This window comes from Lithobates pipiens, unplaced genomic scaffold, assembly GCF_037356315.1.
Source record: "Lithobates pipiens isolate NorthernLeopardFrog02 unplaced genomic scaffold, aLitPip1_a1.2 Scaffold_3, whole genome shotgun sequence".
In the NCBI taxonomy this organism is placed as follows: Eukaryota; Metazoa; Chordata; class Amphibia; order Anura; family Ranidae; genus Lithobates; species Lithobates pipiens.
Window position 1 is genome coordinate 239967730 of NW_027507790.1, and position 26560 is coordinate 239994289.

A 26560-nucleotide genomic window follows, 5' to 3' on the forward strand; every position below is an offset into this window, starting at 1 on the left:
TTTAGATTTTCATGATTAATGCCAACCATGGATTAATATTTAAAAAAATGTTAGTGACCTCTCCTTAGCCCTGGTTCACACTGGAGCATTTTGAAATGTGATTTGATATGTCAAATTGCATGTCAAATCGGTGACAATTACCATCAATGGCACCATCCTAATCGGTGCAACACCACGTCTGCCGCACTGCACCGATTTCAAAAAGTGGTTTCTGTACTACCTTTTGCAATTTCGGGCTGGGATTTACATTGACACCTGCACAGATGTCTCTGAAATCACAGCCGAAATCGGGACTGACATGTGGGAGTGAAGTCGTGAGAGTTCAGCTGAACTCGTATGGCTCAGTGTGAACCTGGGCTTAATCATAAAACGTTATTCATAGCACTTTGTTTTCTAACTCAAATTTTTCTTCCACTGTGTACAGAACAATGAAATCAAGACATCCAAATATAATGTTGTCACCTTTCTACCACTAAACCTTTATGAGCAATTCAAGAGGATCGCCAATGTCTATTTCCTGTTCCTGCTTGTCCTACAGGTAATGAAAGCATTTTCTGTACTGTAGTTGTCTAATAATACTCGCCAAAAGGGACGGACTAGGAATTTTTAGATTTTCAGCAGTTGCTCATTTTTTTTGTGATTACAAACCCCCAATGTGTCCAGGGCAGGACTTACCATTGGGCTTGACTGGGCTCAAGCCCGAGGGCCCCACGGGCCCCACCGAGATACATAGCCGAGTGTACTCAGCTCGGCTCCGCTTACAGTCATGCCCATTCCCGCCCTATGATGGACATAACACAGGGACTGGGGTGACTGTGAGCCGAGCCGACTACACTCAGCTACTCTAGGCTCTGCTCAGGACTGCGAGAGGACCTGAGAGCCACTGTAAGGACATATTCGGCGACCCATTGCAGTTTTCTACGGAAGTTACATTCCGTCTCCGCCATCTTACTACACCCCACACTCATCCACAGTAAGGATACACTAAGGCCGCGTACACACGGGCGGACTGTTCGCCCAACTTTGTCCGCTGAACAGTGTTTGGGCGGACAGTCCGCTCGTGTGTGGGCTTTCAGCGGACAGTTTCAGCGGACAGTTTGACGAACAAGGTTTTTCGGAATTTCCGAAAAACTGTCCGCTGAAACCTTGTTTCAGCGAACAGTCCGCTCGTGTGTAGGCTTGTTCGTCAAACTAAGTTCCGCGCATGCTCAGAAAGGATTTACACGCCGAAAGTTATAATGCAGTGTATAGGACGTCGTATTTTTCGTCCCGTCGTACGTGCCGTTCACGTCATCGCGCACGGTTTCAGCAAATTGTTCGTTCGTCGTGTGTGGCCATGTCCGTCCATGCTAATTTTGAGCGGACTGTTTGCCGAAACTGTTTGACGGACAAAGTTGGGCGAACAGTCCCCGCGTGTGTACGCGGCCTAAGAAGGGGTAAAGCGGACATGTTGTTACACCCACCGGAGTTTTGCATTTTAGACGTATTTATAACATTAAAGTTAGTATATAGTAAAATACAGGACTTACAACTCCATCTGACTACTTAGATGTTGAATTTTAAAAGCTTCTATCAGATTAGCAAACCTGTGAGATGGGCAGGGTTGCCGCTGCTTTTAAAATTCAAGATCTAAGTAGTCAGACGGAGTTCTAAGTCCTGTATTTCACTATATAAATTGACTTTACTGTTATAAATACATGTAAAATGAAAAACTCTGGTGGGTGTAACAACATGTCCGCTTTACCCCTTCTTAGTGTATCCTTACTGTGGATGAGTGTGGGGTGTGGAAAGATGGAAGCAACGGAACGCCACTTCCATAGCAAACTGCGATGGGTCACCGAATATGTTGTTACACTGCCGAGAGGACCCGACAGCCACCGAGATACACAGGACTCTGTATCTTGGCAGCGCCATTTTTAAACCTCAAGACTGCAATGACAAGGCTGCAAATGACACTGGACAAGGCTGCAGAAGGATGGGCAAGGCTGCAGATGGACACTCATAAGGCTGCATTGATGGGCATTTAAATGTAAGTTTTTCCCTTAAACTTCCCTCCTAAAAGTTTTTTTTCCTTAAAATTCTCTCCTAAACTTGGGGTGCGTGTTATACGGCAGCACGCTTTATACGCCGATAAATACTGTAATGTATGGAAGGTAGGGCCTGAAAGTGACTCAAGCCCTGGGACCCCCACCACCCTAAGTCCTGCCCTGAATGTGTCCAATACTACCTTCTTTGGACTATCAAAACCATCATCACCACTAGTCCTATTAGGTACCAGTATGACTTCAAAAGTTGTCAATAGCTTTTTTGTACTTTATATATGGATAGCTAGGAACAGAGCAGCTGCACAACTGACAATGTTACTTGTATGTTACCCGACACTATAAATTAATTTAAACAAAATCTTGTTTAATTTTTCCAAATTATTCCGGAATCCAGGGTAATACACCCAAAATTTGGTTCCTAAACTCCAAAGGAGTATGGATACCTCCGGTTAAGAACCCCTGTCTTAAACATTTGTTATATTGTGTATTCAATGATATAACAGGATGTATTGTCTATGTTCAGTGTACCTGTTTGTGTTCTCTTCCTGTTCCATGATAAATATATCCTCCATGAAAGTAAAGTATTCTATATAGATAAGAAGCTTCCAGCACATTATATCAATACTCTGACAATATCCTGCACTTAGGTCTGGACCAGTGTTTGACTTTAAGCACTTTGAAGGGTCAGGTTTTTGCCCTTTGTATTCTATTTCAAAGACCACTGACTTCTCACTGTTTGATTATGACCTTTGTATAAAGCACCTGAGTCTGGTTCTCTCTGTGTATCACAAGAAGCTGTTTTGTATCCATTAAACACATCCCTCTCTCTACTCTCATCTACAAAGTGTCTTTCTTTGTAGCCATTAACTCTGCAAGGCAATAGGCTGAGCTGAGCTTATCCTACAAGGAACTCTTTCTTACCTTGCATAGGGACAAGGTGGTACTGAGAACCAGGACATTCTTGCCTAGTGTGGTTTCTGCCTTTCACCTTTTGAGCAGGGCCCCCCAACATAATTTCGCTCTCCCCCTGCTCTGAGACATATAATAAATAGCCGCTAGACTCAAAATCAGTTTACTGCATCAGATCAGGCAGCAATTGCGATTGTTGCCAGAGGTGACAGTATATCATTACCGCTTACTGACTGGTTGCTAGCAGTTACAGCACACATTACAGTTCACTGATTAGTTGCTAGAGGTTACAGCACATGATTTCTGCTTGTTGATTGGTTGCTAGAGATTACTGTACAGTAATACTGCTCACTGATTGGTTGCATAATTTCCTCACCGCCTGCACACCATGAACTAGGGAAGTGACCAGGCCCATCAATAGACAGAAAACACATAGAACTCCTGGGATCAGTGGCAGTGCCGGGGAAGGGGGGGGGGGGGGGGGTGGGGGTTTGTGATCAATGGCAATGCTGATTTATTTTACCAACTACCAATATAAAGAGTTTCAACACTGGCCACCAATGTAATAGGAGTTTACACTGACCACTAATGTAATAGAAGCTTTCACAGTAGCCACTAATGTAAGGGGACCTTCACACTGGCCACTAGTGTGAATGAAAGGATTCTACACCAAGCCCCAATGTAATGAGAAGATTTACACTGACCACCCATGTAAATGAGACTTTTAGCCTGCATGCACATTTGTGTGTCAGGAATGCATTCAAAATTACTTTCCTGACACCACAGAAATGTGCTGCCCTTTAGCAGATACACAGCAGTGCCATTAATTGTTAATGACACCCTCACGCATTTGCTGACATGTGCTGTTGCACCATGTGATTTTGAAAAAGGGTTAGGCACTTTCTTTGCATTTCTAGCCTATTGAAATGAATGGGCTGCCCTACATGCTACCTACATCTTTTATCCACCCTGTCAGTACACCTTTGCATCCTAAAACAACCTGCTAACCTCTGCACCCCCAAACCTCCCCCATCCTCTCCACTCCAACCCTCCCCCCATTAACTCTACCTGCCTCCTTGGCTCATCTTTGCACCCACCTTCCTTACCTCCTATACATCCCCTCTTTGCTCTCCTGTGTACCCCAAAATAATTCCTTCTCTGCCTACCTCTGCACACCCCACACTACCCCCCCCCCCACACTAATTTGCTTACCTTTGCAGAAAAGGCTGATGTTAGGCTTAATAAGCACAGTTGCAGGCAGGACTTTCCAGCATGCCCCTTTACCTCCCCAGTGGGCACCATTCAGTGTAGGTGATGGTGGATATGACCTCAGAGGGGCGTGATATACATATGAATGCCACCTTTATTTACATATGTATGCTGTCGGTCACCACTATTTACATATGCATATCATTGCTATTTACATATGAATTCCGCTTATTTACATGTAAACACAGGGTCTGCAGGTGAGTCATCTGTATACAACAATAGAGCAGAGCTGGGCAGCATTAGTAGCAGCACTTCACACTGAGATATTGGGACACAGCACAGGTCTAAAACTAATGGGACAAGGGAATTTACACCAGGATAGTTGGCAAGTATGAAGCAGCTACTTTGGGCCCCATAACAATGACAGGACCCAAGGAAGCTGCCCCTTTTGCCCTGCCTTAAAGACAGCCCTGCTTTTGAGTGACATTGATTTTGTGTCCCTCTGACTGGCTTCTTGTTCCACCATCTCCAGGTAGCTTAGGCAGATATCATCATCCACACTTATGGTTTCAAAGATCAGGCTCCACCCTTTCCTGTTAAGGCACACGCTACAAGATCTGCAAGTCTTTCTTACATTTTTTGGCATCAAGCAACTGTTCCCCAGATTTTCAAGTCTGCCATATGGTCTTCTGTTCACATATTCTCTAAGTTTTATCAGTTGGATGTTTTGGATATTTTCAATATTCAAGCAGGTCTTTGAGCTGCAGGTTATCCCTAGTTTTTCTGTTATTATTATTCCGTTATTTCTTGTGCCTCTTAGTGATTGCTTGCTGTATTGCCCACCCTTCAGTTGGACTGCTTTTGAATGACCCAAAGGATTTACATGTGGACAAGAAAAAAAATTGTTTTTTTGTACGCATTACAAAATCCTTTACTTGGGGTTCATTGTGGGACACAGGTCTCACCACTCCTTGTTTAAGATAATGCTCTTGGTACAACTTTAGAACAAAACTGAGGAATGGTGGTTGTAAGAGAGCTTATCCTGGACTGGCCTACAATGTTTTTGTTTTATAGTGTCCAGTTCTCTTATAGGCAGCAGTATATCCTGAAAGTTACAAGCTCCTTGTGTCCCTATATTATAATATTACCCAGGTTTATAAATATAGTGGTACCTTCAGAATCCATTCTACCACTCTGCTAAATTGGGCTTTTTAGACAAATAGTCACCAGCTAAGCCCTCACTCATTTCCACTTATAGCCACCCTCTTATAGAGATAAAGTGCCTGCCTGTCAAGTGGTTCTAATTTTCATCTTTGCATTTTTCTCAAATGTAATTTCATTATAGTTAATGCTATATGCTACTAATGCTGAAACCTCCCCAGCTAGTCCCTTTCCCTGTACTTTATCCAACCCATAAATTATAAAAAATCATTTCGCTTACCTAAATCAATTTTTTTTATAGCTGGTTAGGTTATATATCAGGTCCTTTCTGCTCTGGTTGCAGTGGGTCACTCCTACTTATACACAAAATGGTGCTCTCATAGTGCTCTTTGAGCATCATTTTGTGCACCAGTATTAACCCTGACCGCCATGATGATGCACCCTCAGTGGCTTTTTGCAAGGAATAGAACTATAAAGCAGGTGAGTATTGCAGTAAAAATAGTTTTTTTTTTACTTTCATAGGCAATGGCCTATAGAATTTTAAAAGTTGGAGTTGGGCTTTTGAAAGTCTGCAGAAATGTAGATCGGTGTGTTGCTTGGTTCAAGAAAAGCCCTCTCTCTCATTAAACTAAAGCCCTTGCCCCGATGGAGAGTTTGCTCTGAACATGTCTCGAAAGGCTGCAATCTAGCCAGGGGTAGTGAAAGAAGGCTACTCAATCTTGCTGTAAGAGATTATAAAAAAACTCTGATTTAAAGGTGAATTGAGTAGGATTAATGACTTGGCCAGTTTATTGCTGATTTTAGTTATACTGCATTTACCTTTAACAGAATTAAAACATTTCTTATTGCTCCCCTAGTTTATTCCGCAAATAGGTACAGTGTCATGGTACACCACCCTAATACCGCTGGTGATTGTCCTGGGAATCACTGCAATCAAAGACCTGTCAGATGATATTGTAAGTAAAAAAATAAGAAAAAAAAAAGATTTACATTTTAAATTTTCCTCATACAAATGACTGTACCCATTTAATCCTTTTAGTCTCGTCACAAACTGGACAACAAGATAAATAACCGATCATGTGAGGTTATAAAGGATGGAAGGTGAGAAAGAATATAAAGCCATTACTGTTAGTAGAGTCCAGTGCTGCTACCCATACAACCCAGAGCTCACGGGTGCTTGATTTGCAGTCGCATAACTGAAAATAATTGTCCATAAAAGTCATCCACACAACCAATGCTGAAACAACGTACTGTATCTGTGACTTGTACACTGGTCTCTAATGTTTTCCCTGAGAAAAGCCACCTCTGCGTTTACAAGAGCAGCTTTCCTCTCAGTGACTCTCGCAGATCCCTGCCTGCCCTGCACTCCCGACGGGGACAAGGGTTATGCTGATGCAAGTGCAGTGTGGGATGCACTGTGATCCCCATATGTGTTGGGGTGCATAGATGCCACCCAATGATCTCCCTGCAAGTTAGAGAGGCATAGCCACCTATGCTAGTGGGAAGTACTAGAGCCAGGCTGGGTAGGTGAGATGCAAGAAAGCTTTTGGGGAGAAGAGATGAGGGCTATGGTGGGAGATGTGTGCAGAGGTAGGGGATGGGGGTGAATTTTGCAGAGGTCAGAGCCTAAGAGAGGTGAAAGTGAAATGTGGACAGCCTGTGAAAGAGAGCTGAACCCTGCACACTGTGCATAGTACACCCCTAGACCATGCACTCTGTATGTAGCATGCCCCTGAACTCTGTGTATAGGGCAACCCTAAAAACACATTCTGTAGGCAGGGCACCCCTGAACTCTGCACTTGATATGTCACACATCCCTGAGGTCTGCACTATGTACGTAGCACACCCCTGACCTCTTCACTCTGTACATTAGCACATCCCTGAACTCGGCACCCTGTACATAGAACATCCCTAAACTCTGCGCGTTATGCACTCCTGGTATTTATTGTCCCTTTAAGATCCTCCCACTCTTAGTGCGGTTTGGCCACACCCACTGTTCGATGTGGTTCGGCGATGAGGGGCGTGGTTGAGTTCCCGCGCATGTTCCCTGAGAAAAAAAAACAGAAAAAAAAAACATATACAACCATAATGCTGATGCGGCCCACGTTGAAGTTAAGATTGATACCACTAGATTAGACCCTATTATTATCACTTTAGATTGACCTTGATTTTCCTATAAAATATATCCTTCTATTTGAGTGGGGCAAAAAAACATCCCCAATTGGACAAAATTATATCTATTACCATACTACAGTGAAAGCAGAGGGTCACATTTTGTAAGGACCGCATAGAAAATTTAACAGGAAAATTAAAAATTAAATTCGCATATGATTTCAGTTGACATTCTTCATTGAAGGAAACATCCTTATGTGTTTTTCATCATATCATTTTGGCAGATTTAGTTTAAAGAGTGCTTGTTTTCCAACTATGCCTGACACACTCTCTCTCATAAATTTATTTTACATAAAGCTTTAAAAAGAGCAAATGGAAAGACATTTGTGTCGGAGATATCATACGAATTAACAAGGATGAATTTATTCCAGTAAGTACAAACGTGCAGTGTATCTATCTATCTATCTATCTATCTATCTATCTATCTATCTATCTATCTATCTATCTATCTATCTATCTATCTATCTATCTATCTATCCATCTAGCTATCTATCATTATTATACAGGATCCATATAGCACCAACAGTTTACACAGCGCTTTACAATATAAAGGGGGACAGTACAATTACAATACAGTTCAATACAGAAGGAATAGGAGGGCCCTGCTCATGGAGCTTACAATCTAAAGGGAGGTGGAGGTGGCACAAAAGGTAGTAGCTGCAGGGGAGGATCTGCTGGCGGTGACTCAAGTACAGTTCTCAGGTGGAGGTGAGGTAGGCTTCCCTGAATAAATGAGTATTCAAGGATCATCTAAAGGCGGACAGGGTAGGTAGAAGCTGACCAGACATACTGGGGCAGGAAGTTCCAGAGTATCAGGACTTCTTACACAAGAGAGGACAACACAATATAATAATGGTATCATACCTTTCAACGTTAATATTGTTTTCAATCCAGTTCTGATTTTACTAAAAATTTTATTGTTTTTTCAAGTTTACAACAGAAGTGTGCAAATTGTCATGTACATAGAAGGAAAAAATATTTGAGGCTAATATATGGAAAAATTTCCATTGAATGAAGGGAATGGTACATACAGTAGTGTAACCCACTGCCCAACATCACAAACAGGCCCTGGGATCAGATTCACAGAGGCAGGCAACAATAGTAAACTATTAAACAGCAAAACACTTGCCTAATAATCCCTGCTTCTGGCCTGGGTCAGCAATAACCTCCATAGCAGGAACATGTGGTCTCCAAACCTCTCTCTCTCTCTCTCTCTCTTTGTACTTCTTTCCTCTTTGGTTTGCAGTCCAGTTTCCCAGAGACAGGAAGTACAAACATAATCAACCGTGATACCACACAGCACAGACATTTACAGAGGGCAGCAGATCCCTACACAACCATGAAGCCAGTAGAGATGCAATATGACATTGCTTGGGCACCATAATTTAGGGGATAAAAAAATCAACTAAAAGAGGGTTCTCACTTATTCTCTTACTTTTTTGTAAAATTTGTATTGTATTGTATGTTGTTCATTTTTCACAGAACAATTATATAGAGTACAGTAGCTTTAAAGCAGTTATATATGTATGCAATTCAACAAAGTAGGTGGAATTCTAAGTTGGCGTGGGGGGGTTGGCGGGAAAGGGGGGGAGTGGAGCAGGTGAGTCATATTTACTTATACGACAGTGGTGAAACAATGTGATACACACAGTAGGGAGAACTTATACTATATTACCTTCAGGAGTGGAAGCATAATTTGTATATGATTGACTGGTAATCTCAGATAATGGCCTAGTCGTAACAATAATAACTACAGAAGTTACTAGTTTTAAATATAAGAGTCCTGGATGTCAAAGAGCTGCAGGAGTCAGTGGATGTCCTATGGCGGTAGAAAGGTAGAGGGTTCAGACAGATTGGATACTTAGAGGTTGCCCAGTGAATTGGTGAGACCGCTATTCAAATACCAGGCCGTATAGCGGAATGGTTGCATGACTTCTTGTAGGACTTTCTGGGTTAATGTGGCCTCTATATATTTACGCCATCTTGTGAAAAAGCGTGAGGTAGAACGAAAGTTCAGTGTAATGGTGTCCAGCCTCTCCAAGCAGAAGAGTGATAGCATAGCTCTTTTCACTTCCGTAGAGTGAGTGGTGAGACATAGATGGGCCCACTGTGGAATATTTAGGGGTCCCATTGCTGGTGAAGAGGATACTGGTGGTGTTTAGCCAAGCAGACATAGTAAACGATCTTTTGGAATCCGTGTTTTATTGATTTTGCAGATGTGGGCCAGTACAGAGTACCAGTAGGTGGTGATGGCTGTGCAGTCCCAGAGACGGTGTAGCAACGTGGGTCGAGATAGGGAGCACTGAGGGCATTGCGCTTGAGTTGGGTCCACTTTGTTGAGGCAGAACGGGTAGTAGGCTCTGTGCATGATTTTAAATTGTTTTTCAAGCCCCATTTCTGATATAATGTTTGCGAACGTGTCGGTATCCCTCAAGGATATTCTCCGGCAGTTCCTTGTCACCAAATAGGTTAGACCATTTTTGGAATGGTTTGAGGTGGTATTTTTCTGATTGGTGTATTCCAGGGATATGCAATTAGTGGACCTCCAGCTGTTGCAGAACTACAAGTCCCATCATGCCTCTGCCTCTGGGTGCCATGCTTGTGGCTGTCAGAGTCTTGCTATGTCTCATGGGACTTGTAGTTCTGCTACAGCTGGAGGTCTGCTAATTGCATATCCCTGGTGTATTCTTTTACTTTTAAGAGAAGAAATTAGTCCTAATGAGCTGATAAATAGCATATCCTGTTTTCTGTTTTACAGGCGGATGTTCTGCTCCTCTCCAGTTCTGAACCAAACAGCCTGTGCTATGTAGAAACTGCTGAACTTGATGGGTACTTACCTTCAATTTTCTTTATTCACAAGTATAAAGGTCAAACCCTATCACATTATTTACTCGGGACTGGGCAAAAACGTATTTTTTTCCCCTTTTTTTAGGTATATATAATTATTGCATATTTCAGAAGAATATTTTGGATTTTTTTTTATCTAGCCAGCACATAGAGCTCTATGATCCCTAACACATTTGCCAGACTAGATTTGCCTGCTTTGAAGAAAGAAAGTTTTCAGAGCTCAGTAGCTCAAGCTGAAATATAACATACAACTAAAGGAAACAGAACAGTAAGGCCTCATGCACACTGAAGCTGATAAACTCAAGTTTTTTTAAAGCCCTTAAACTCCCCTCAATGTTATCTTATGTGTCCATGCACACATGGACATTTTTTTACATTTATCAGCAGAGGAATTTATGGGCTGTTGTCAGAAGGCCCTAAAATCGCAATCAAGAGCAGTTCTTCTGACCACAAAAAAAGCCTAACGTTGAAAAACTGTAAAATATGCTGAAAAACAAGTGTTTATCAGCTTCGGCATTTTTAACATTGCAGAGCTTAAAGTGTACTTGGTGTAAATTGCCAAAAACGCCCAAAAAACGCAGATGCTAAAAAATGCCCGAAAACGCTATTAAAAAATACGTTTTTACAGAAGCGTTTGCCTGCCAGCAGTCCAATGTCCAGAAAAACTTTCAGAACATCCTGTGTGCATGAAGCCTAACTCTTTTCTAATAGTTGTTTAGATTGGACCTTTAAAGTGGTCAGGTCACAACTTTTTCCCTTGTTTTTAGTATCAGAAGAGATGTAGTAACATAACAACACTGCTGCACTCTGTACTGGCTGCAATTTAGTAACTAAAACACCATGACTAGGGTAGCTCAGAGGTAGCCATCCTACTACCACATAGCCCCTATACTTCCAACCCCTTTTCCCATTAAAACACATTACACAAGTTGGAGTTAAATGGCCGTCTGGCCTTTTATTAAACAACATAATTCAAAAATAACAATTTAAACAGTAACATAAACCAAAACTAGATGTCCCCAGCCGCAAAACACAGACTCGGGACATTAACTTGCTCCACAGACCTTACAGGTCTGCCACTACCTGGTCCCTCTTAGTGGACCACACCCAACCAGAGGACAACATACCAATGATGGTTCCTCACATGTATCCCACCAACAGATTTTTAACCCCATCCAAGTGGTTCCAACAGCCATCTCCAAACCTACACCCTTAAACCAACTTACCATATCTCAGGGAGGGAGGGCCAATTATCTGATGGCTTCGCAAAGCCGACTGTTATGGTTCCACCCCTTCCTCCAGTCTTTTCTCCTATGCTCCTCTCCATCACCCCATCTAACGCCACCAATTACGTAAGAACTCCCACCTATCTCTTTGATACATTATCTCTAAGGAGTCTGGTTCCCCTTCCACTTTGTCATGCCAGCCCTACGCTTTATTCATGCCTCCTAGCTTAAGTTTAAAATCAACTTCAGTAAATGTTATCAACACAATTGTTGCTTCTAACAAATGTTTTAATACTTTTAGAGAAACAAACTTGAAGTTTAAAATGGGCCTAGAAATAACAGACAAATTCTTACAAGAAGAAAAGGCCCTGGCTGAATTTGATGGTGAGTTTTTAATTGGTAAATCTACATAAAAATAAATAAAAAAATTAAAAACTTGTCTGCAGGCAGTTAATGTTGTCTTGTCTCTCTACATAAGTTGGATATTTTTCAAACATGCAAACACATTAAAAAGTAGCTCTTCTCTTCAACAGTTTCCTGTTCAACAATTTTGATAGTTTAAAAAAAAAAAATCTTTTTATTGAGATTTTTGAAAAAGAGTAACATACAGCCTATTGGGCATACCCAGGCTTGGAACCTTTACACAACATAACACGACTTAGAACAGTCAAAAACATTGTCCTAACTGCCACTTAGACTAAAAATGCGCTCCCAAATCTACAGTACACCTGCAACAATTTTGGTAGTTTAAGATGAAACAATGCAATAACTTTGGCAGAAAGTGACACTGGAATCGGAGGAATAGGCAATGAATCAATGTGCTATTCTCCAAAATCTTTAACATAAAAACAAAGAAAAGGCGCCTCTAAGTGTAGAATTAAAAGCTGTTTAATTTCCCCAAAAAGGGTTAAAAACACTTACAAGATATGTAGACTGGCAGAGCATATCATTAATATCCATGTAGATGGTCCGGCATGAATGCAGTGGTCACTGGCATATACAAGTTCTTTAGGCTGTGTGTGTCCAGTAGCAGGGGTGTCCAGGGGATGCCAACGGGAAAACCAGCAGGGAGCACCAAGAGAACTGACAGGCCAGCCCCCAATCACAGTCTCAAAACACGAGGATCCTGGAAGTGACGTCAGCGGCAGGAGACAATAACCAGCAACCAGCGTGGACCACCAACAGGAAGCAAAATAGGAAGCAGTCATCAAAGAGGGACGCGTTTCGGAACATCTCATTGGTTCCTTTATCACCAATGATTAATGATATGCTCTGCCAGTCTACATATCTTGTAAGTGTTTTTAACCCTTTTTGGGTAAATTAAACAGCTTTTAATTCTACACTTAGAGGTGCCTTTTCTTTTTCTGTTTCCTATTCAGAGATTGCTTCTCTCCATAAGTGCAGCCCTAAGTGAGGAAGATACCCTATTATAGACTTTCTGGTTCATAAAGACATCTGTTTTTGCTTGGTCCTAAAGTTCAGAGCGCCCTTACAAACTGTATCTCCAAAATCTTTGCCTGCAGAACCTCATAAGGTTGATCAACTAAAGACAAATAGGTTGTCCACTTTGCAAGTGAATTTTCCTTTAGCTTAGTGAATGAGGTGAAGCTCTTGCTGACCTCCATCATCCAATCATGTGCAATCAAACATACCGTTTTCTTAATTTTCCTCACACGTGATTGGGTATTCTTTGCAAATTGCATTTCACCACAATCACTGAGCTAAGGGCAAATTCGATTGCAAAGTGAAAATTCTCTTGCAAAATTCTATTTGCCTTTAGTAAAGCAATCCCAGTTAGTCTAACTTCTCATGTTGTAGAAGGGTTTTTAATCAGTTCCTCCTGTAATAGCTATGGCAGGCTTAACCATTCCTCAATTATGGGAAATGTTTGCTATTTTAAGGACATTTCTATAATTTAATGGAAAAAGGAGTACCCCCAGAAAAAATGGGACTTTAGCAGCAACAGAGTAATAATAAAATACAATGTAGTTTATTACAAAACGTATATATATAAATAACAAAATTCAAACCAATAAAACATTCACATTGATGGTAATGATCCCCATGGGTATCCAGACGGCCCGACACATTTCAAAACAGTAACGTCCCTTCGTCATATGCAGATTGTCTTGAAGGGATCACACTATACAATGAAATAAATATGGTTAATTAGTAATAGTATCCAGCATAATTCTTAATCAGTCATTTGCAACATAGGACACATAGCATAATAATTACATAAACAAGGGGCATATCCAGTAATTCTGGGTAATTCTGTAATTTAATCTCATGAGAATAATTGCCTTAATATGTAATTAATGGCATTTTATTTACAATAGTGTAAAGTAGAGTAGAGTATAGGGTTATAACCAGACTTTTTTTGGGGGGGGGGGGGAATAATGGTTATAACTCCTGTCAGGTTTATTTTTGTCATTTGTGTCCCATTGGAGAGGTTTACCTTCACTTTCTGTCCCACAGCCACAACAGGAAGTGAGAGAAAATCCCTCCAAAGTGAGGCAATCCCAGAATATAACCAGGGTTACCTATTACTGTTCCAATGTCAAATTTGTGATTTTCTTTTAAAAAGAAGAGGCCCAGACATCAATAAAAACTGACAGGGTTTCTAATCCCTCTTTACGCCATCCAAAATAAAAATAAAAAGTTTTGCCTTCAGGTACACTTGAATATTATAAATCTATCCACCTCAATTCTCAATTCTAGATTTCTTTCCTTATTGCTTCTCCTGTTTCCCAGGGATGGTGGAATCTGAAGAGCCCAACAATCGTTTGGATAGGTTTGTAGGCACTTTGTTCTGGAGAGGGTCAAGTTCCAGCCTTGACAACAATCACTTACTACTTCGTGGCTGTACAATACGCAATACCCTCTATTGTGTTGGTCTGGTAATATTTGCCGGTAAGTGTCGCATTTACATTGTTGTGCTTTTTAAGGACAATTTCCCGCACAATATTTACTAAGTAATTTTTAACAAAGATATTTTTAAGATACAGAATCAGTCTATATGACACAGTCTATATATGTGAAACGTATTCACGGAGACGAGTGATCATACAAAATAGTTATATTTATTGGTTGACAAAAGACAAATATTTACATGAAATATTAAAATACAGATTGCATTACTTGATCATTTTGACAATTAATAGAAACACCCTCAGACTGGGCGTAGTAGTACCTTGGACACAATTATCACCATTATCACTTCTCGGTAGAATCAATAACCTTTTGATAATTGACAATTAAACAGAATGTCTGTATTTCACACGTCCAACCGTTACTATACTGCATGTAAGTAAGTGGTTAACAATGTGAAATAAATTAGACATTTGTTTGTCAATAAAATTGGCATCTATGCAAAAAGAAATTTATAATGAAAAATTAAATTTAGAGAAAAATCTAAAAGGTGATTATTGATTCGGGAGAAATATTTTCAATAATAGAATAATCAAAAAATCAATATTTAAGAGAACATAGAATAGATGATAAACATAATTTTACCCATGTCCAATATGGCTATTAGTGTGGAGTGTTGGTTACCAGGAATTTTAAGATGGCTGCCGTGGCTTCAACATGGATCCTTTTACAGAGGAATTACTTTGTGTGACCTCCGAGTTCCAAGGAGCAAGGATCTTCATGAATGTAAAAATGGGTATTCATGCATGGTGCATGAGTGTCAGTTGTCTGGGAGTCTTCCAGTGTCCCTTCTCAGGGGGGGTCCCTAAGCTTCCCCCTGACTCTCTCCCCCCAGCTCTCCTCCGAGCTTTCTCTTTTTTCCTTCCTCTCTTCTTTTTTCTCCCCTATGGCCATCTTTCTAGTTTCTTAAATATCCTCTTAAACAAAAAGATCATAAAATTATACTAAGTTCTGCCCAGAGGGTATGTGTCCCTTTCCTATTGGCAGGCAGACTTAATGATCACCTTTCCCAGTAGTCTCGTGATTTTAAGGTAATAGCACCTTCAACCACCAGGTGTCTCACATGTGTTTGGTGTTTTATTTCTTTATGTTAATATTTTTATTTCTATAATATGCGTTCGTTGTTTATATATGTTCTAACGAATATATCTCAAGTGTTCAGGAATGGTAGTATAATATAAAATACGCTTAACATAATTTTGAATAATCACTTGCATAAAATGGTGATATATATGCATATCAATGTATATCTATTAATCTTTAGTCCATTTTGAAAGGACACAGGTTAGATATATATCAGACAATATCACATACAATTATTATCTATATGGATACATGTATAATTCGGGTATCCAATCAATATTTGTTTATCTAAACATAGGTTAAATTCTTATACAGTTATAATGACGATTATATGTTTTTTATCATGCTAATTCGTTGCTAAAACACTTCTACTTATGATCACACTTTCATATATAATTTCTTCATAACAAAGTTCTTTAGATCATTAGATACTAACATTATAATATCTCTGTTGCGACCTATGTACAATTTGAATGGCTTAGAAAAATATGGATGATGCTGGTATATGAATCTTACAGCATGTTTTGAGATGAACTCTGAGCTTCCAATAAATGATTAAATGGCTTAGTTGTGTCCTTCAATAGGTTTTGTTGGATAAGGTGTCAGCTATTTGCATGGTTGTATACTGTCCAAACAGTCTTTTTACTTACGCACAATGGGGTTTTCTAGTTAAGGGTTATTTCCATGTGATAAATACTTATGCAAGTTTGGTCTTCTCACTCTAACCAACAAAATAAGTAAACAGCTTTTTGTTTGGTGACAGAAAATACCATTGTTTCAGCGAGTTTCTGTCCCAATGCATGCTTGTAAAAGTTTTCAATAGTTGATGTAGTAAACATGAGATCATGTATTTTGCGTTCTCCAAGAGGGTAATAGTTCAATGATAGCAAAATCGTGGTTCATCTGTTCTTGAGGCCTAAACAAATCTCACCTCTCTGACAGTAAATATTAAATGTATTATTATTATTTTTTTTTCTTAATGAATTCACAACAACATCTAAATTGATCAACTTAGCCATGAGAATATATTAGCCATTCATTCAACAACTGAGCGCCTTTCAGCTGATTGGTATACCCTGTCTCATGAAAGATCATTTGATTGGCTGATGCAATTTTCATAAAAAAAGGCATTGTTGAAAATGAGAGAACAGGTAAAAAAAATTACTTGTTTGGCTTCATAGGAAGTTCCTTTAAACTGTACTCAAAATAAAATGAAAAACTGTACTTTGCTATTGTTAGGCCGCGTACACACGCGCGGACTGTTCGCCCAACTTTGTCCGCTGAACAGTGTTTGGGCGGACAGTCCGCTCGTGTGTGGGCTTTCAGCGGACAGTTTCAGCGGACAGTTGGACGGACAAGGTTTTTCGGAAATTCCGTAAAACTGTCCGCTGAAACAAGGTTTCAGCGGACAGTTTTACGGAATTTCCGAAAAACCTTGTCCGTCCAACTGTCCGCTGAAACTGTCCGCTGAAAGCCCACACACGAGCGGACTGTCCGCCCAAACACTGTTCAGCGGACAAAGTTGGGCGAACAGTCCGCGCGTGTGTACGCGGCCTAACAATAGCAAAGTACAGTTTTTCATTTTATTTTGAGTACAGTTTAAAGTCCGCTCGTGTGTAGGCTTGTTCGTCAAACAAAGTTGCGCGCATGCTCAGAAAGGATTTTCACGTCGAAAGCTATAATGCAGTGTATAGGACGTCGTATTTTTCGTCCCGTCGTACGTGCCGTTCACGTCATCGCGCACGGTTTCAGCAAACTGTTCGTCCGTCGTGTGTGGCCATGTCCGTCCATGCTAAGTTTGAGCGGACTGTTTGCCGAAACTGTTGGACGGACAAAGTTGGGCAAACAGTCCGCGCGTGTGTACGCGGCCTTAGACCTTATGTCCTGAGCAGCAGAGGACGACTTGCCAGATTTGGATGATGTTAGAGCACCTGGCTGGAATGGAGAAAAATGGGTATTGATATCAGGCTTGCAGTGGGTGTGTCCGCTGTAATCTAGGAGAACATGTAGGGTGCACTGGAGGTGATTGAGCATGCTTGTTGCATTTTTCACTGCTACAGCTCCAGATTACCTAACAAAACTGCCGCACTTCCCTCCCACGTCCCATGCATTCCTGCTGGCCTATCACAGTGATGGGCTCTCTCGTTCAATTGGAGTATGAAATGGATGGTGGGAGGAATGCTTGGACAAAATCAGGAAGCATTTATGCCCAAAACTTTGCTTTTTACCTGTCAGTAGACATGGGCAGAATGATAAAATTTGCTTTGTTTCACTTCATTATTTACATAAATTAGTTTAGTTAAATTTGTTTAATTCTTTTTCGGAATTTGTTTCATTTATTCGAGTTCGAATCGATTAACATTTTCCAAGTTTGGTTGAATTGAACTCAATTCAACAGAATTCGGGAAATTCAAATCGATTTGAATTCCATTCAAAATCAAATTTATTCTGTTCGAAATTCGAGTTTTGGAATATGGCTATATTGTTTCTATTCTGTTTTATTCTATTGCTTTTTGTTCTATTCTATTTTTTTTATTCTATTCTATTTAAATTCAAAATTTTCTCAAATTTCAGAAGGAGGGTATATCATTTTTATTTTATTCTATTTTATTGTTTTTTTTTCTATTCTATTCTTTTCTGCTCTATTATTTTTTCTATTCTATTCTTTTCTATTCTATTTGAATTCAAATTTATTATATTTGAAATTCAAATTTCAGAAGATGGTTATATTCTTTCTATTTTATTATATTCCATTTTTATTCTATTCTATTACTTTATTTTCTATGTTATTATGTTCTTTTAATTTCTATTCCATTTTTTTCTGTTTTACTCTATTCTTTTCTATTTTATTCTATTTTTTTTATTTTCCATTCTAATAATTTCTATTCTGTCCTTTATTTTCAATTCTATTTTCTTCTATTCTTTTATTTTGTATTATTTTCTGTTTTACTCTATTATATTATATTTGATTATTTTCTATTCTATTTTATTCCTTTCCATTCCTTTATTTTCTATTTTATTCTGTTCTTTTAATTTCTATTCCATTTTTTTCTGTTTTACTCTATTCTTTTCTATTTTATTCTATTTTTTTTATTTTCCATTCTAATAATTTCTATTCTGTCCCTTTATTTTCAATTCTATTTTCTTCTATTCTTTTATTTTGTATTATTTTCTGTTTTACTCTATTATATTATATTTAATTATTTTCTATTCTATTTTATTCCTTTCCATTCCTTTATTTTCTATTTTATTCTGTTCTTTTCATTTCTATTTTATTTTGTTTTGTTTTACTCTATTCTTTTCTATTTTATTCTATTTTTTTTATTTTTCATTCTAATAATTTCTATTCTATCCCTTTATTTTCAATTCTATTTTATTATATTCTTTTATTTTGTATTCCTTTCTGTTTTACTCTATTATATTATATTTGATTATTTTCTATTCTATTCCTTTATTTTCTATTTTATTCTGTTCTTTTAATTTCTATTCTATTTTGTTCTGTTTTACTCTATTCTTTTCTATTTTATTCAATTTTTTTATTTTTCATTCTAATAATTTCTATTCTATCCCTTTATTTTAAATTCTATTTTCTTCTATTCTTTTATTTTGTATTATTTTCAGTTTTACTCTATTATATTATATTCAATTATATTCTATTATATTCTTTTCTATTCTATGCCTTCATTTTCTATTCTATTTTATTCTCTTCTGAAATTCGAATTCAATTAGAAAACTATTCAAATTCGATTAGAAAATTATTCAAATTCGCATTTCGGACAAAAAATTCAGTTTTTATTGTTCGAATTCCTTTAAATTTGTTACTGTTGTAATTTGGAAATTCGTATACATCTGAATTTTCCAATAATTAAAAGTTTGTCTGAATTTCAATTCAGAACTAAACAAATCGCACATGTCTGCCTGTCAGCAAATATTATCAAAGTTCAGGTTGAACATCACTTGGGAGAAGTTCACTTTTAATACAAAGAGCAAGCTGGTGGGTGGAGCAGTGGGACAGTGATTGCAGAATATAAGATTCATCAAAGTGTTGTCAAACTAAGTCTGCTATGCAGTATTGTAGTACAGAATATATGGGAGAATTAAGAGTATTCACTTTACTTTACAAATCTTTAGACTTCCTATATTTGTGTCTCACGAGTCACAATTGGCTAAAAATGTCCTTTAATTATTCTTGCGCCTTAAGCGTACTATATACACCCAAAAAACTTCACAGAAGTATCAAAGGTATACTTGGCAAGCCTCTTCTGTTAACCTGTGTTGCCTCTCCTCCTACTGCCAAAATAGCCACTGCTGTTAAAAATGGACCTTCAGAAGAATGTTTTTAAACACTGTTCAGTAACATGATTTAGGCTGCGTTCACATATAGGAAGGAGCTATAAGAGGGAGAAAAAAAAAATCAAAGAAGCGATCAAAGGATTATTTCTGATCTAAGGCGCAGATATTAAGCCTATAAGGTGAGGGCACAACTGGTGATGGTGACACAAGGATATCTGTATGTGCACAGAGATGGATTAATGTGAAGATATTACTTTAAATTATATTGATATCACAAATCACAAAATGGACTGTTTGTTGTACTACTGATTTAAATCTAAAAGGACACCCTGTGGAATAACATTACACTTTATTATCAGTCTATGGCATAAATTGTTTTGATTTTTGTATTATTATTTTACAGTATATTAGACTTTATATATATATATATATATATATATATATATATATATATATATATATATATATATATATATATATAATTTTATACTCTTTATATATGCACATTGGGTATTAATTATTTTTTTATAGCCCCGCCCTTAATTTTTTATCTTTTTGTACCATCACATATTTGGAAGTGTGGGAAGTGCCGGCAGCTTCTAGGAATAGGAGCTCACGAGGTTTTTTCAAATTTTACAGGAAGTGCTAAGCCACCATTTCCAGCTCTTTTCATAGGGTCAAACCATCTCTGATTGGTTGACCACAAAAAATAGATTTTATTCAAATGTACTATGAGGTGGACTACAAGGATATTATATTTATACCGGCTGTATATTTTGCTGCAGTGTACAATTTTAAATAAATACTCTGTGGGCATATAACTCTCTTATGTAATTACATAACATATCCCCTACCTATTTATATATAACCCCTATTTAATATACAGTCAGATCCCACAAAACATTACGCAACTCAATAGCACCATCTAGTGAATGCAATTAAAGTGGAACTTAAGTAATTTTTTTCATCTTTTCATCTATTAAAGCAGAGCTCCACCCTAAAGTGGAAATTCCACTCATCGGAAACCTCCCCCCCCCCCCTCCGGTGCCACAATTAGCACCTTTCAGGGGGAGGGGGATGCAGATACCTATATAATACAGGTATTTGCACCCACTTCTGGGCATAGATAGGCGCAGAATCTGCGGGTATTTGTGACACTTCCTGTCCCTTCCCCGCTGTCTGCTGGGAAACACATGGGTCCCAGAGACAGCAGGGACCATCCTTATTGCGAGAGTCATGCAGCGCATGCGCAGTAGGGAACCAGGAAGTGAAGCCGCAAGGCACCCGAAAGCTGAGCGACAGATCGGCTTCGGGTGCCAACATCACAGACGCGCTGGACAGGTGAGTGTCCATCCATATTTTAAAAGTCAGAAGCTGCAGTATTTGTAGCTGCTGACTTTTAAAAAAACAACGGAACTCCACCTTTAAATCCTCTGCTTTTGTTGTTTTAACTTTAGATAGTAAAACATTTTTTTTTTTTTGGCCAGTAAATACCTTATACATCCCACTTCCTATTTCTTGCCTGGTAAAAAGCCTAGGCTTATGACATCATGCACAGCTCTCTCTCACTCTCGTGAGAGTTTGCCAGGAAAGGAGGGGGGGTGGGTCATAATGACGCGTACACACAACCGGACTTTTCGAGGGACTCGGTCCGGCGGTCTTTCCGACTGAGTTTCGGCGGAGTTTCCGATGGACTTTCTAAATGAACGGACTTGGCCACACACAATCACACCAAAGTCCGACGGATTTGAACGTGATGACGTACGACTGGACTAGAATAAGGAAGTTCATAGCCAGTAGCCAATAGCTGCCCTAGCGTCAGTTTTTGTCCATCGGACTAGCATACACACGAACGGATTTCTCGGTCCGGCGGAGTTCCGGTGGAAAAATTTAAAACATGTTCTATTTCTAAAGTCCACCGGATTTTTGGCAAGCAAAGGTCCGATGGAGCCCACACAAGATCGAATTGTCCGACTGACTCGTTCCGTCTGACCTTTGCTGTCAAAAAGTCCGGTCGTGTGTATGCGGCATAAGAGGGCTAATGAGAGCTGCAGAGATGGAGGTGTGCCTCTGTGTGTCTGTGTAAATCGAGGAAGTGAACAGGCAGCAGCTTCAGCTGCCCACAGTTAAAATGGCTGCAGCCAGACTCAGTGGAGGGAGATTTCTGCAGCATATTTGGCAAGTACTGAATCACATTATATATAAAATAATATGCAAAGTGGTTGGAGGGAAGCTTCAGAATGGCAAAGATGTTTTTATTACAAATGATGTGAGCAGACTGCAGATCCTCGTTAACTAATCCTAATTAAAAATAGAACAAAAGATATTACATTCTATAAAAAGTTTTTTTTTTTTTTTTTATTTGCCTGTAAATACACCTAAAAATATATGAACAGTTTTCTATAAGAAAAAACTATAAAACTGCATAAACTCAAAATTGGTATGTTACCCAAAAATCTGGGACACTTTACAGCTCACTCCCTAAAAATCCTTTAGTCTGGGCTCACACCATTGCAAATTGGATGTGGGATCTTCACATCCATTTTGCAATAGCAGGAGAATTTGACCAGCTCTCTGTGGCTCTCTATCTCCGCAGCAGGTCCGGTGCGTTATTTGGTCCATTTCAGGTCCGCATTTAGACCAAAATTCGGGCTGCAATCGGAGCTGAAATGGTGAACCAGCACGCACTGGACCCCTGCTGGGAGCCGCATGTGGCTCATATGCGAACTGAGCCTCAAAAAACTATTTAGGTCTCTATCTATATTCAATCCTAAGTGGTGCAAGAGGTGAAATGATTAAGGGTTTTATAAGTATCAATGTTATTTGGTTTTTATTTTATTTTATTTTATTTTCCAGGTGCTGATAGTAAAATAATGAGGAACAGTGGAAAGACTGTTTTTAAAAGAACTAAAATTGATTATATGGTGAACAACATGGTGTATATGGTAAATATTAAACTTTAAAATAAGCAAGGCCAGATTTATCCCTTTCATGCCTAAGCCTATTTTTGACATTTGGTGTTTACAAGTTAAAATCCATATTTTTTTGCTAGAAAATTACTTGGAACCCCCAAACATTATATATATATATATATATATATATATATATATATATATATATATATATATATATATATATATATATTTTTAGCAGAGACTCTAGAGAATAAAATGGCGATTGTTGCAATATTTTATGTCACACGGTATTTGCGCAGCAGTGTTTTAAACGCTACTTTTTGGGAAAAGGGACACTTTCATGAATTAAAAAAAAAACGAAACAGTAAAATTAGCCCAATTTTTTTGCATAATCTGAAAGATAATGTTACTCTGAGTAAATACATACCAAACATGACACACTTTATAATTGCACGCACTCGTGGAATGACGACAAACTACCTAAAAATCTTAATAGGCGATGCTTTAAAAAAAAATTCCGGTTACCAGGTTAGAGTTACAGAGGAGGTCTAGTGCTAGAATTATAAAAAATGGGAAAGTCCTGTTGCGCAACACTCTTGCTCAATAAAAAATGAAATAGGAAGCTGCTCACATATAAAAGTGTGCTTTGCACTCTAAATAAAATTATAAGGGGTCAGGGGCGTAACTATAGGGGGTGCAGCAGTTGCGACCGCAACCGGGCCCTGTGATGCAGGGGGCCCATGCAGCCCCCACTACATATGGCTGGCAGCAGCATAGGCAGCTAAGGGTACCAGTGCACCATGCACACGGGTGGCTGGAGGTGGAGGGTGACTAGCAGAGCTCCATGCTCGACTATCGCACTGGCTGCTCTTTAGTTGTGGATTCCCTGCATGACCTGTGTCCTCAGCTGGCTCCTCAGAGTACCCCTCTCCTGCTCCATGCATTGCCACTCAGTCTGATGTCTGTTCTCCCCAGCCAGACAGGGACAGTCCCCCAATGGGGCACCTAAAAATTGAAAAAAAACTAATAAAAAATACTGATACCAGTGGTGGAACTACAGGGCTCACAAAGGTCATACCTGTGACCACGCCCTAGAGTTTCACCGCCGGACTCGGAGGGAAGGGCCCTGGCTGGGGTTCAGGGGGGCCCTTCATGGTTTCTTGCATCGGGGCCCTGAAGGTTCTAGTTACGCCACTGTAAGGCCGCGTACACACGGGCGGACTGTTCGCCCAACCTTGTCCGCTGAACAGTGTTTGGGCGGACAGTCCGCTCGTGTGTGGGCTTTCAGCGGACAGTTTCAGCGGACAGTTGGACGGACAAGGTCTTTCGGAAATTCCGAAAAACTGTCCGCTGAAACTGTGTTTGAGCGAACAGTCCGCCCGTGTGTGGGCCTGTCCGCTGTACTTTCGAAATGAGCGGACTGTTCCCGCTCGGAAAGTCCGCCCATTTCGAGCGCGTGTACAGGTAGGCGGGGCCCGCGAAGGAGACGTCGCGGGCTCCGCCGCCTGGAATGGGCTTAAAGGGGAACCCCAACGCCGAAAAAAATCGGCGTGGGGGTCCCCCCCAAGTCCACACCAGACCCTTGTCCGAGCACGCTACCCGGCCGGCCAGGAAAGGGGGGCGAGCGAGCGCGCCCCCCTCCTTAGCCGTACCAGGCCGCGTGCCCTCAACATGGGGGGTGCCTTGGGGAAGGGGGGGGCCGCGCGGCCCCCCCACCCCAAAGCACCTTGTCCCCATGTTGATGAGGACAAGGGCCTCTTCCCGACAACCCTGGCCGTTGGTTGTCGGGGTCTGCGGGCGGGGGGCTTATCGGAATCCGGGAGCCCCCTTTAAGAAGGGGGCCCCCGGATACCGGCCCCCCACCCTATGTGAATGAGTATGGGGTACAATGTACCCCTACCCATTCACCTGTGAAATAAAGTACAAATAAAAACACAACACAGGGGAAAAAAATATTTTATTGCACAGCCGGGGGTCTCCCGTCTTCGGGGGTCTTCTCGCCGGACTCCTCCGCTATGTGTGTGTAGCTCTTTTGCCAGCGGAGGAGTCCGGCTTTCTTCCTCCCCGCCGCCGGCCTCTTCTCCCGACTTCGGGGGTCTTGTCCCCCTCTTCGGTTCTTCTGCCGGGCCACCGCGCCTGGTCCGGTGGCCCGGTCTTCTGTCGCCGTCTTCCGTTCTTCTGTCGCCGCCTTCGGTTCTTCTGCCGGGCCACCGCGCCTTCTTGTAGCTCTTTTACAGGCGGTGGCCCGGTCTTCTGTCGCCGCTGTCGCCGCTGTCGCCTTCCGTTCTTCTTCTTGTTCTTCTTGTTCTTCTCCAGGAGATGTTGACACGTCGCTCCCTCCGGCCGGAATGCCAGAGCCGCCCTGCGCTGTGACTTATATAGTGACAATGGGGCGGTGTCACATGGAATATGTCACATGGGTTGGTCACATGGGTTGATGTCACATGGGGACTATGACATCGTAAGGGGGCGGGGTCACCATAATATTTTTTATTATTGTGATAGGTTGGATAGATTCACATAATTTAATTCACAATCGTATTTATTTAATTTTGGTATTTTTTTACTTTATTAGTATTTACCTAGGTAGCGCCACATAAAAACACCCCTAGTGCTAGAATTATTGCTTTCGCTCTGACGATCGCGGTGATACCTCACATGTGTGATTTGACAACCATTTACATAAGCAGGCGCGACTTCCGTATGCATTTTTTTTTTGCTGCGTGAGCTCGCGGGGAGGGCAGGTACTTTAATTTTTTTTTTCTTATTTATTTTATTTATTTTAAAATTAATAAATCGTTTTTAAAAAAAATAATAATAATTTTGATCACTTTTATTGCTGTCACAAGGAATGTAAACATCCCTTGTGACAGTAATGGGTGGTGACAGGTACTCTTTATGGAGGGATCGGGGGACCCCCGATCCCTCCTTTACACTTCAAAGTATTCAGATCGCCATTTTCAGTGATTCTAAATAGTGTATATATTTTTAAATCCGGTGCCATTGGCAGCCGAGTAAACGGGAAGTGACGTCATGACGTCATAACGTCGCTTCCGTGTTTACCATTAGGAGACTGGAATGAAGCCGCTTACGGCTTCATTCCAGTCCCTCCCCAGCCGCCGGAGGCATTGGATTCTACATCGGTGCTCCCGATTGAACGGGAGCCCCGGTAAGAGCGGTGGGAGGCAGCGGGAGGGGGGGTTGTCCCCTCCCGCTCCTCCGGCATAACAGCCGAGCGGCTTTTAGCCACATCGGTTGTTATGGCTGGAAAGCCAATCGCCCGCTCTAAAAATCAGTACTGGGATGATGCCTGCAGGTGCGGGCATCATCCCAGTATAACCCCCGGAAGCCGAGTACGCACATCTGCGTACGTTCAGCGGCAACATCTATTGCCCCTAGGCCAGCTACAATGTGCACGCACTTCCATTCTCTCCGACAACTATTTTGAACACTGCGAAACACAAAAAAGAAATACAATGCTAACTAGTGATACACCTAAATAAATGTGAATATACAGCTGCAGCCAAAAATTGTGAGATGCACACAAATAACCATGCAAAATAGAAAAAGATAGACTGCGCTAGAACTAACAAACCCTATAATCTAATAAAAAGTCCATAAATCATATATAGGTGAATAAATGATTGATTAGTAAATAAAAAAATACACCATGGCAGTGTAAGTAACAGTATAAATAAAATAGAATAGAAGATAAACAGTCCAATGGAGATATCCAAATAATAATCCGTAAAACAAGTGAAATGATACT

The 26560-nt window shown here is 40.3% G+C and overlaps 1 protein-coding gene across 2 annotated transcripts in view; it reads left to right on the forward strand.

Moving 5' to 3' along the window:
• The window catches only part of LOC143941042 (phospholipid-transporting ATPase IC-like), a 170382-nt gene that overhangs the window by 62171 nt on the left and 81651 nt on the right, over positions 1-26560 (forward strand). For both annotated transcript variants that reach the window (XM_077462951.1, XM_077462952.1), the window contains 8 exons: positions 425-538; positions 6182-6280; positions 6364-6425; positions 7794-7866; positions 10255-10325; positions 11871-11953; positions 14324-14482; positions 22733-22821. In XM_077462951.1, coding sequence (XP_077319077.1) covers positions 425-538; positions 6182-6280; positions 6364-6425; positions 7794-7866; positions 10255-10325; positions 11871-11953; positions 14324-14482; positions 22733-22821 — 750 coding nt within the window. The remainder of the gene's footprint in view (positions 1-424; positions 539-6181; positions 6281-6363; positions 6426-7793; positions 7867-10254; positions 10326-11870; positions 11954-14323; positions 14483-22732; positions 22822-26560) is intronic.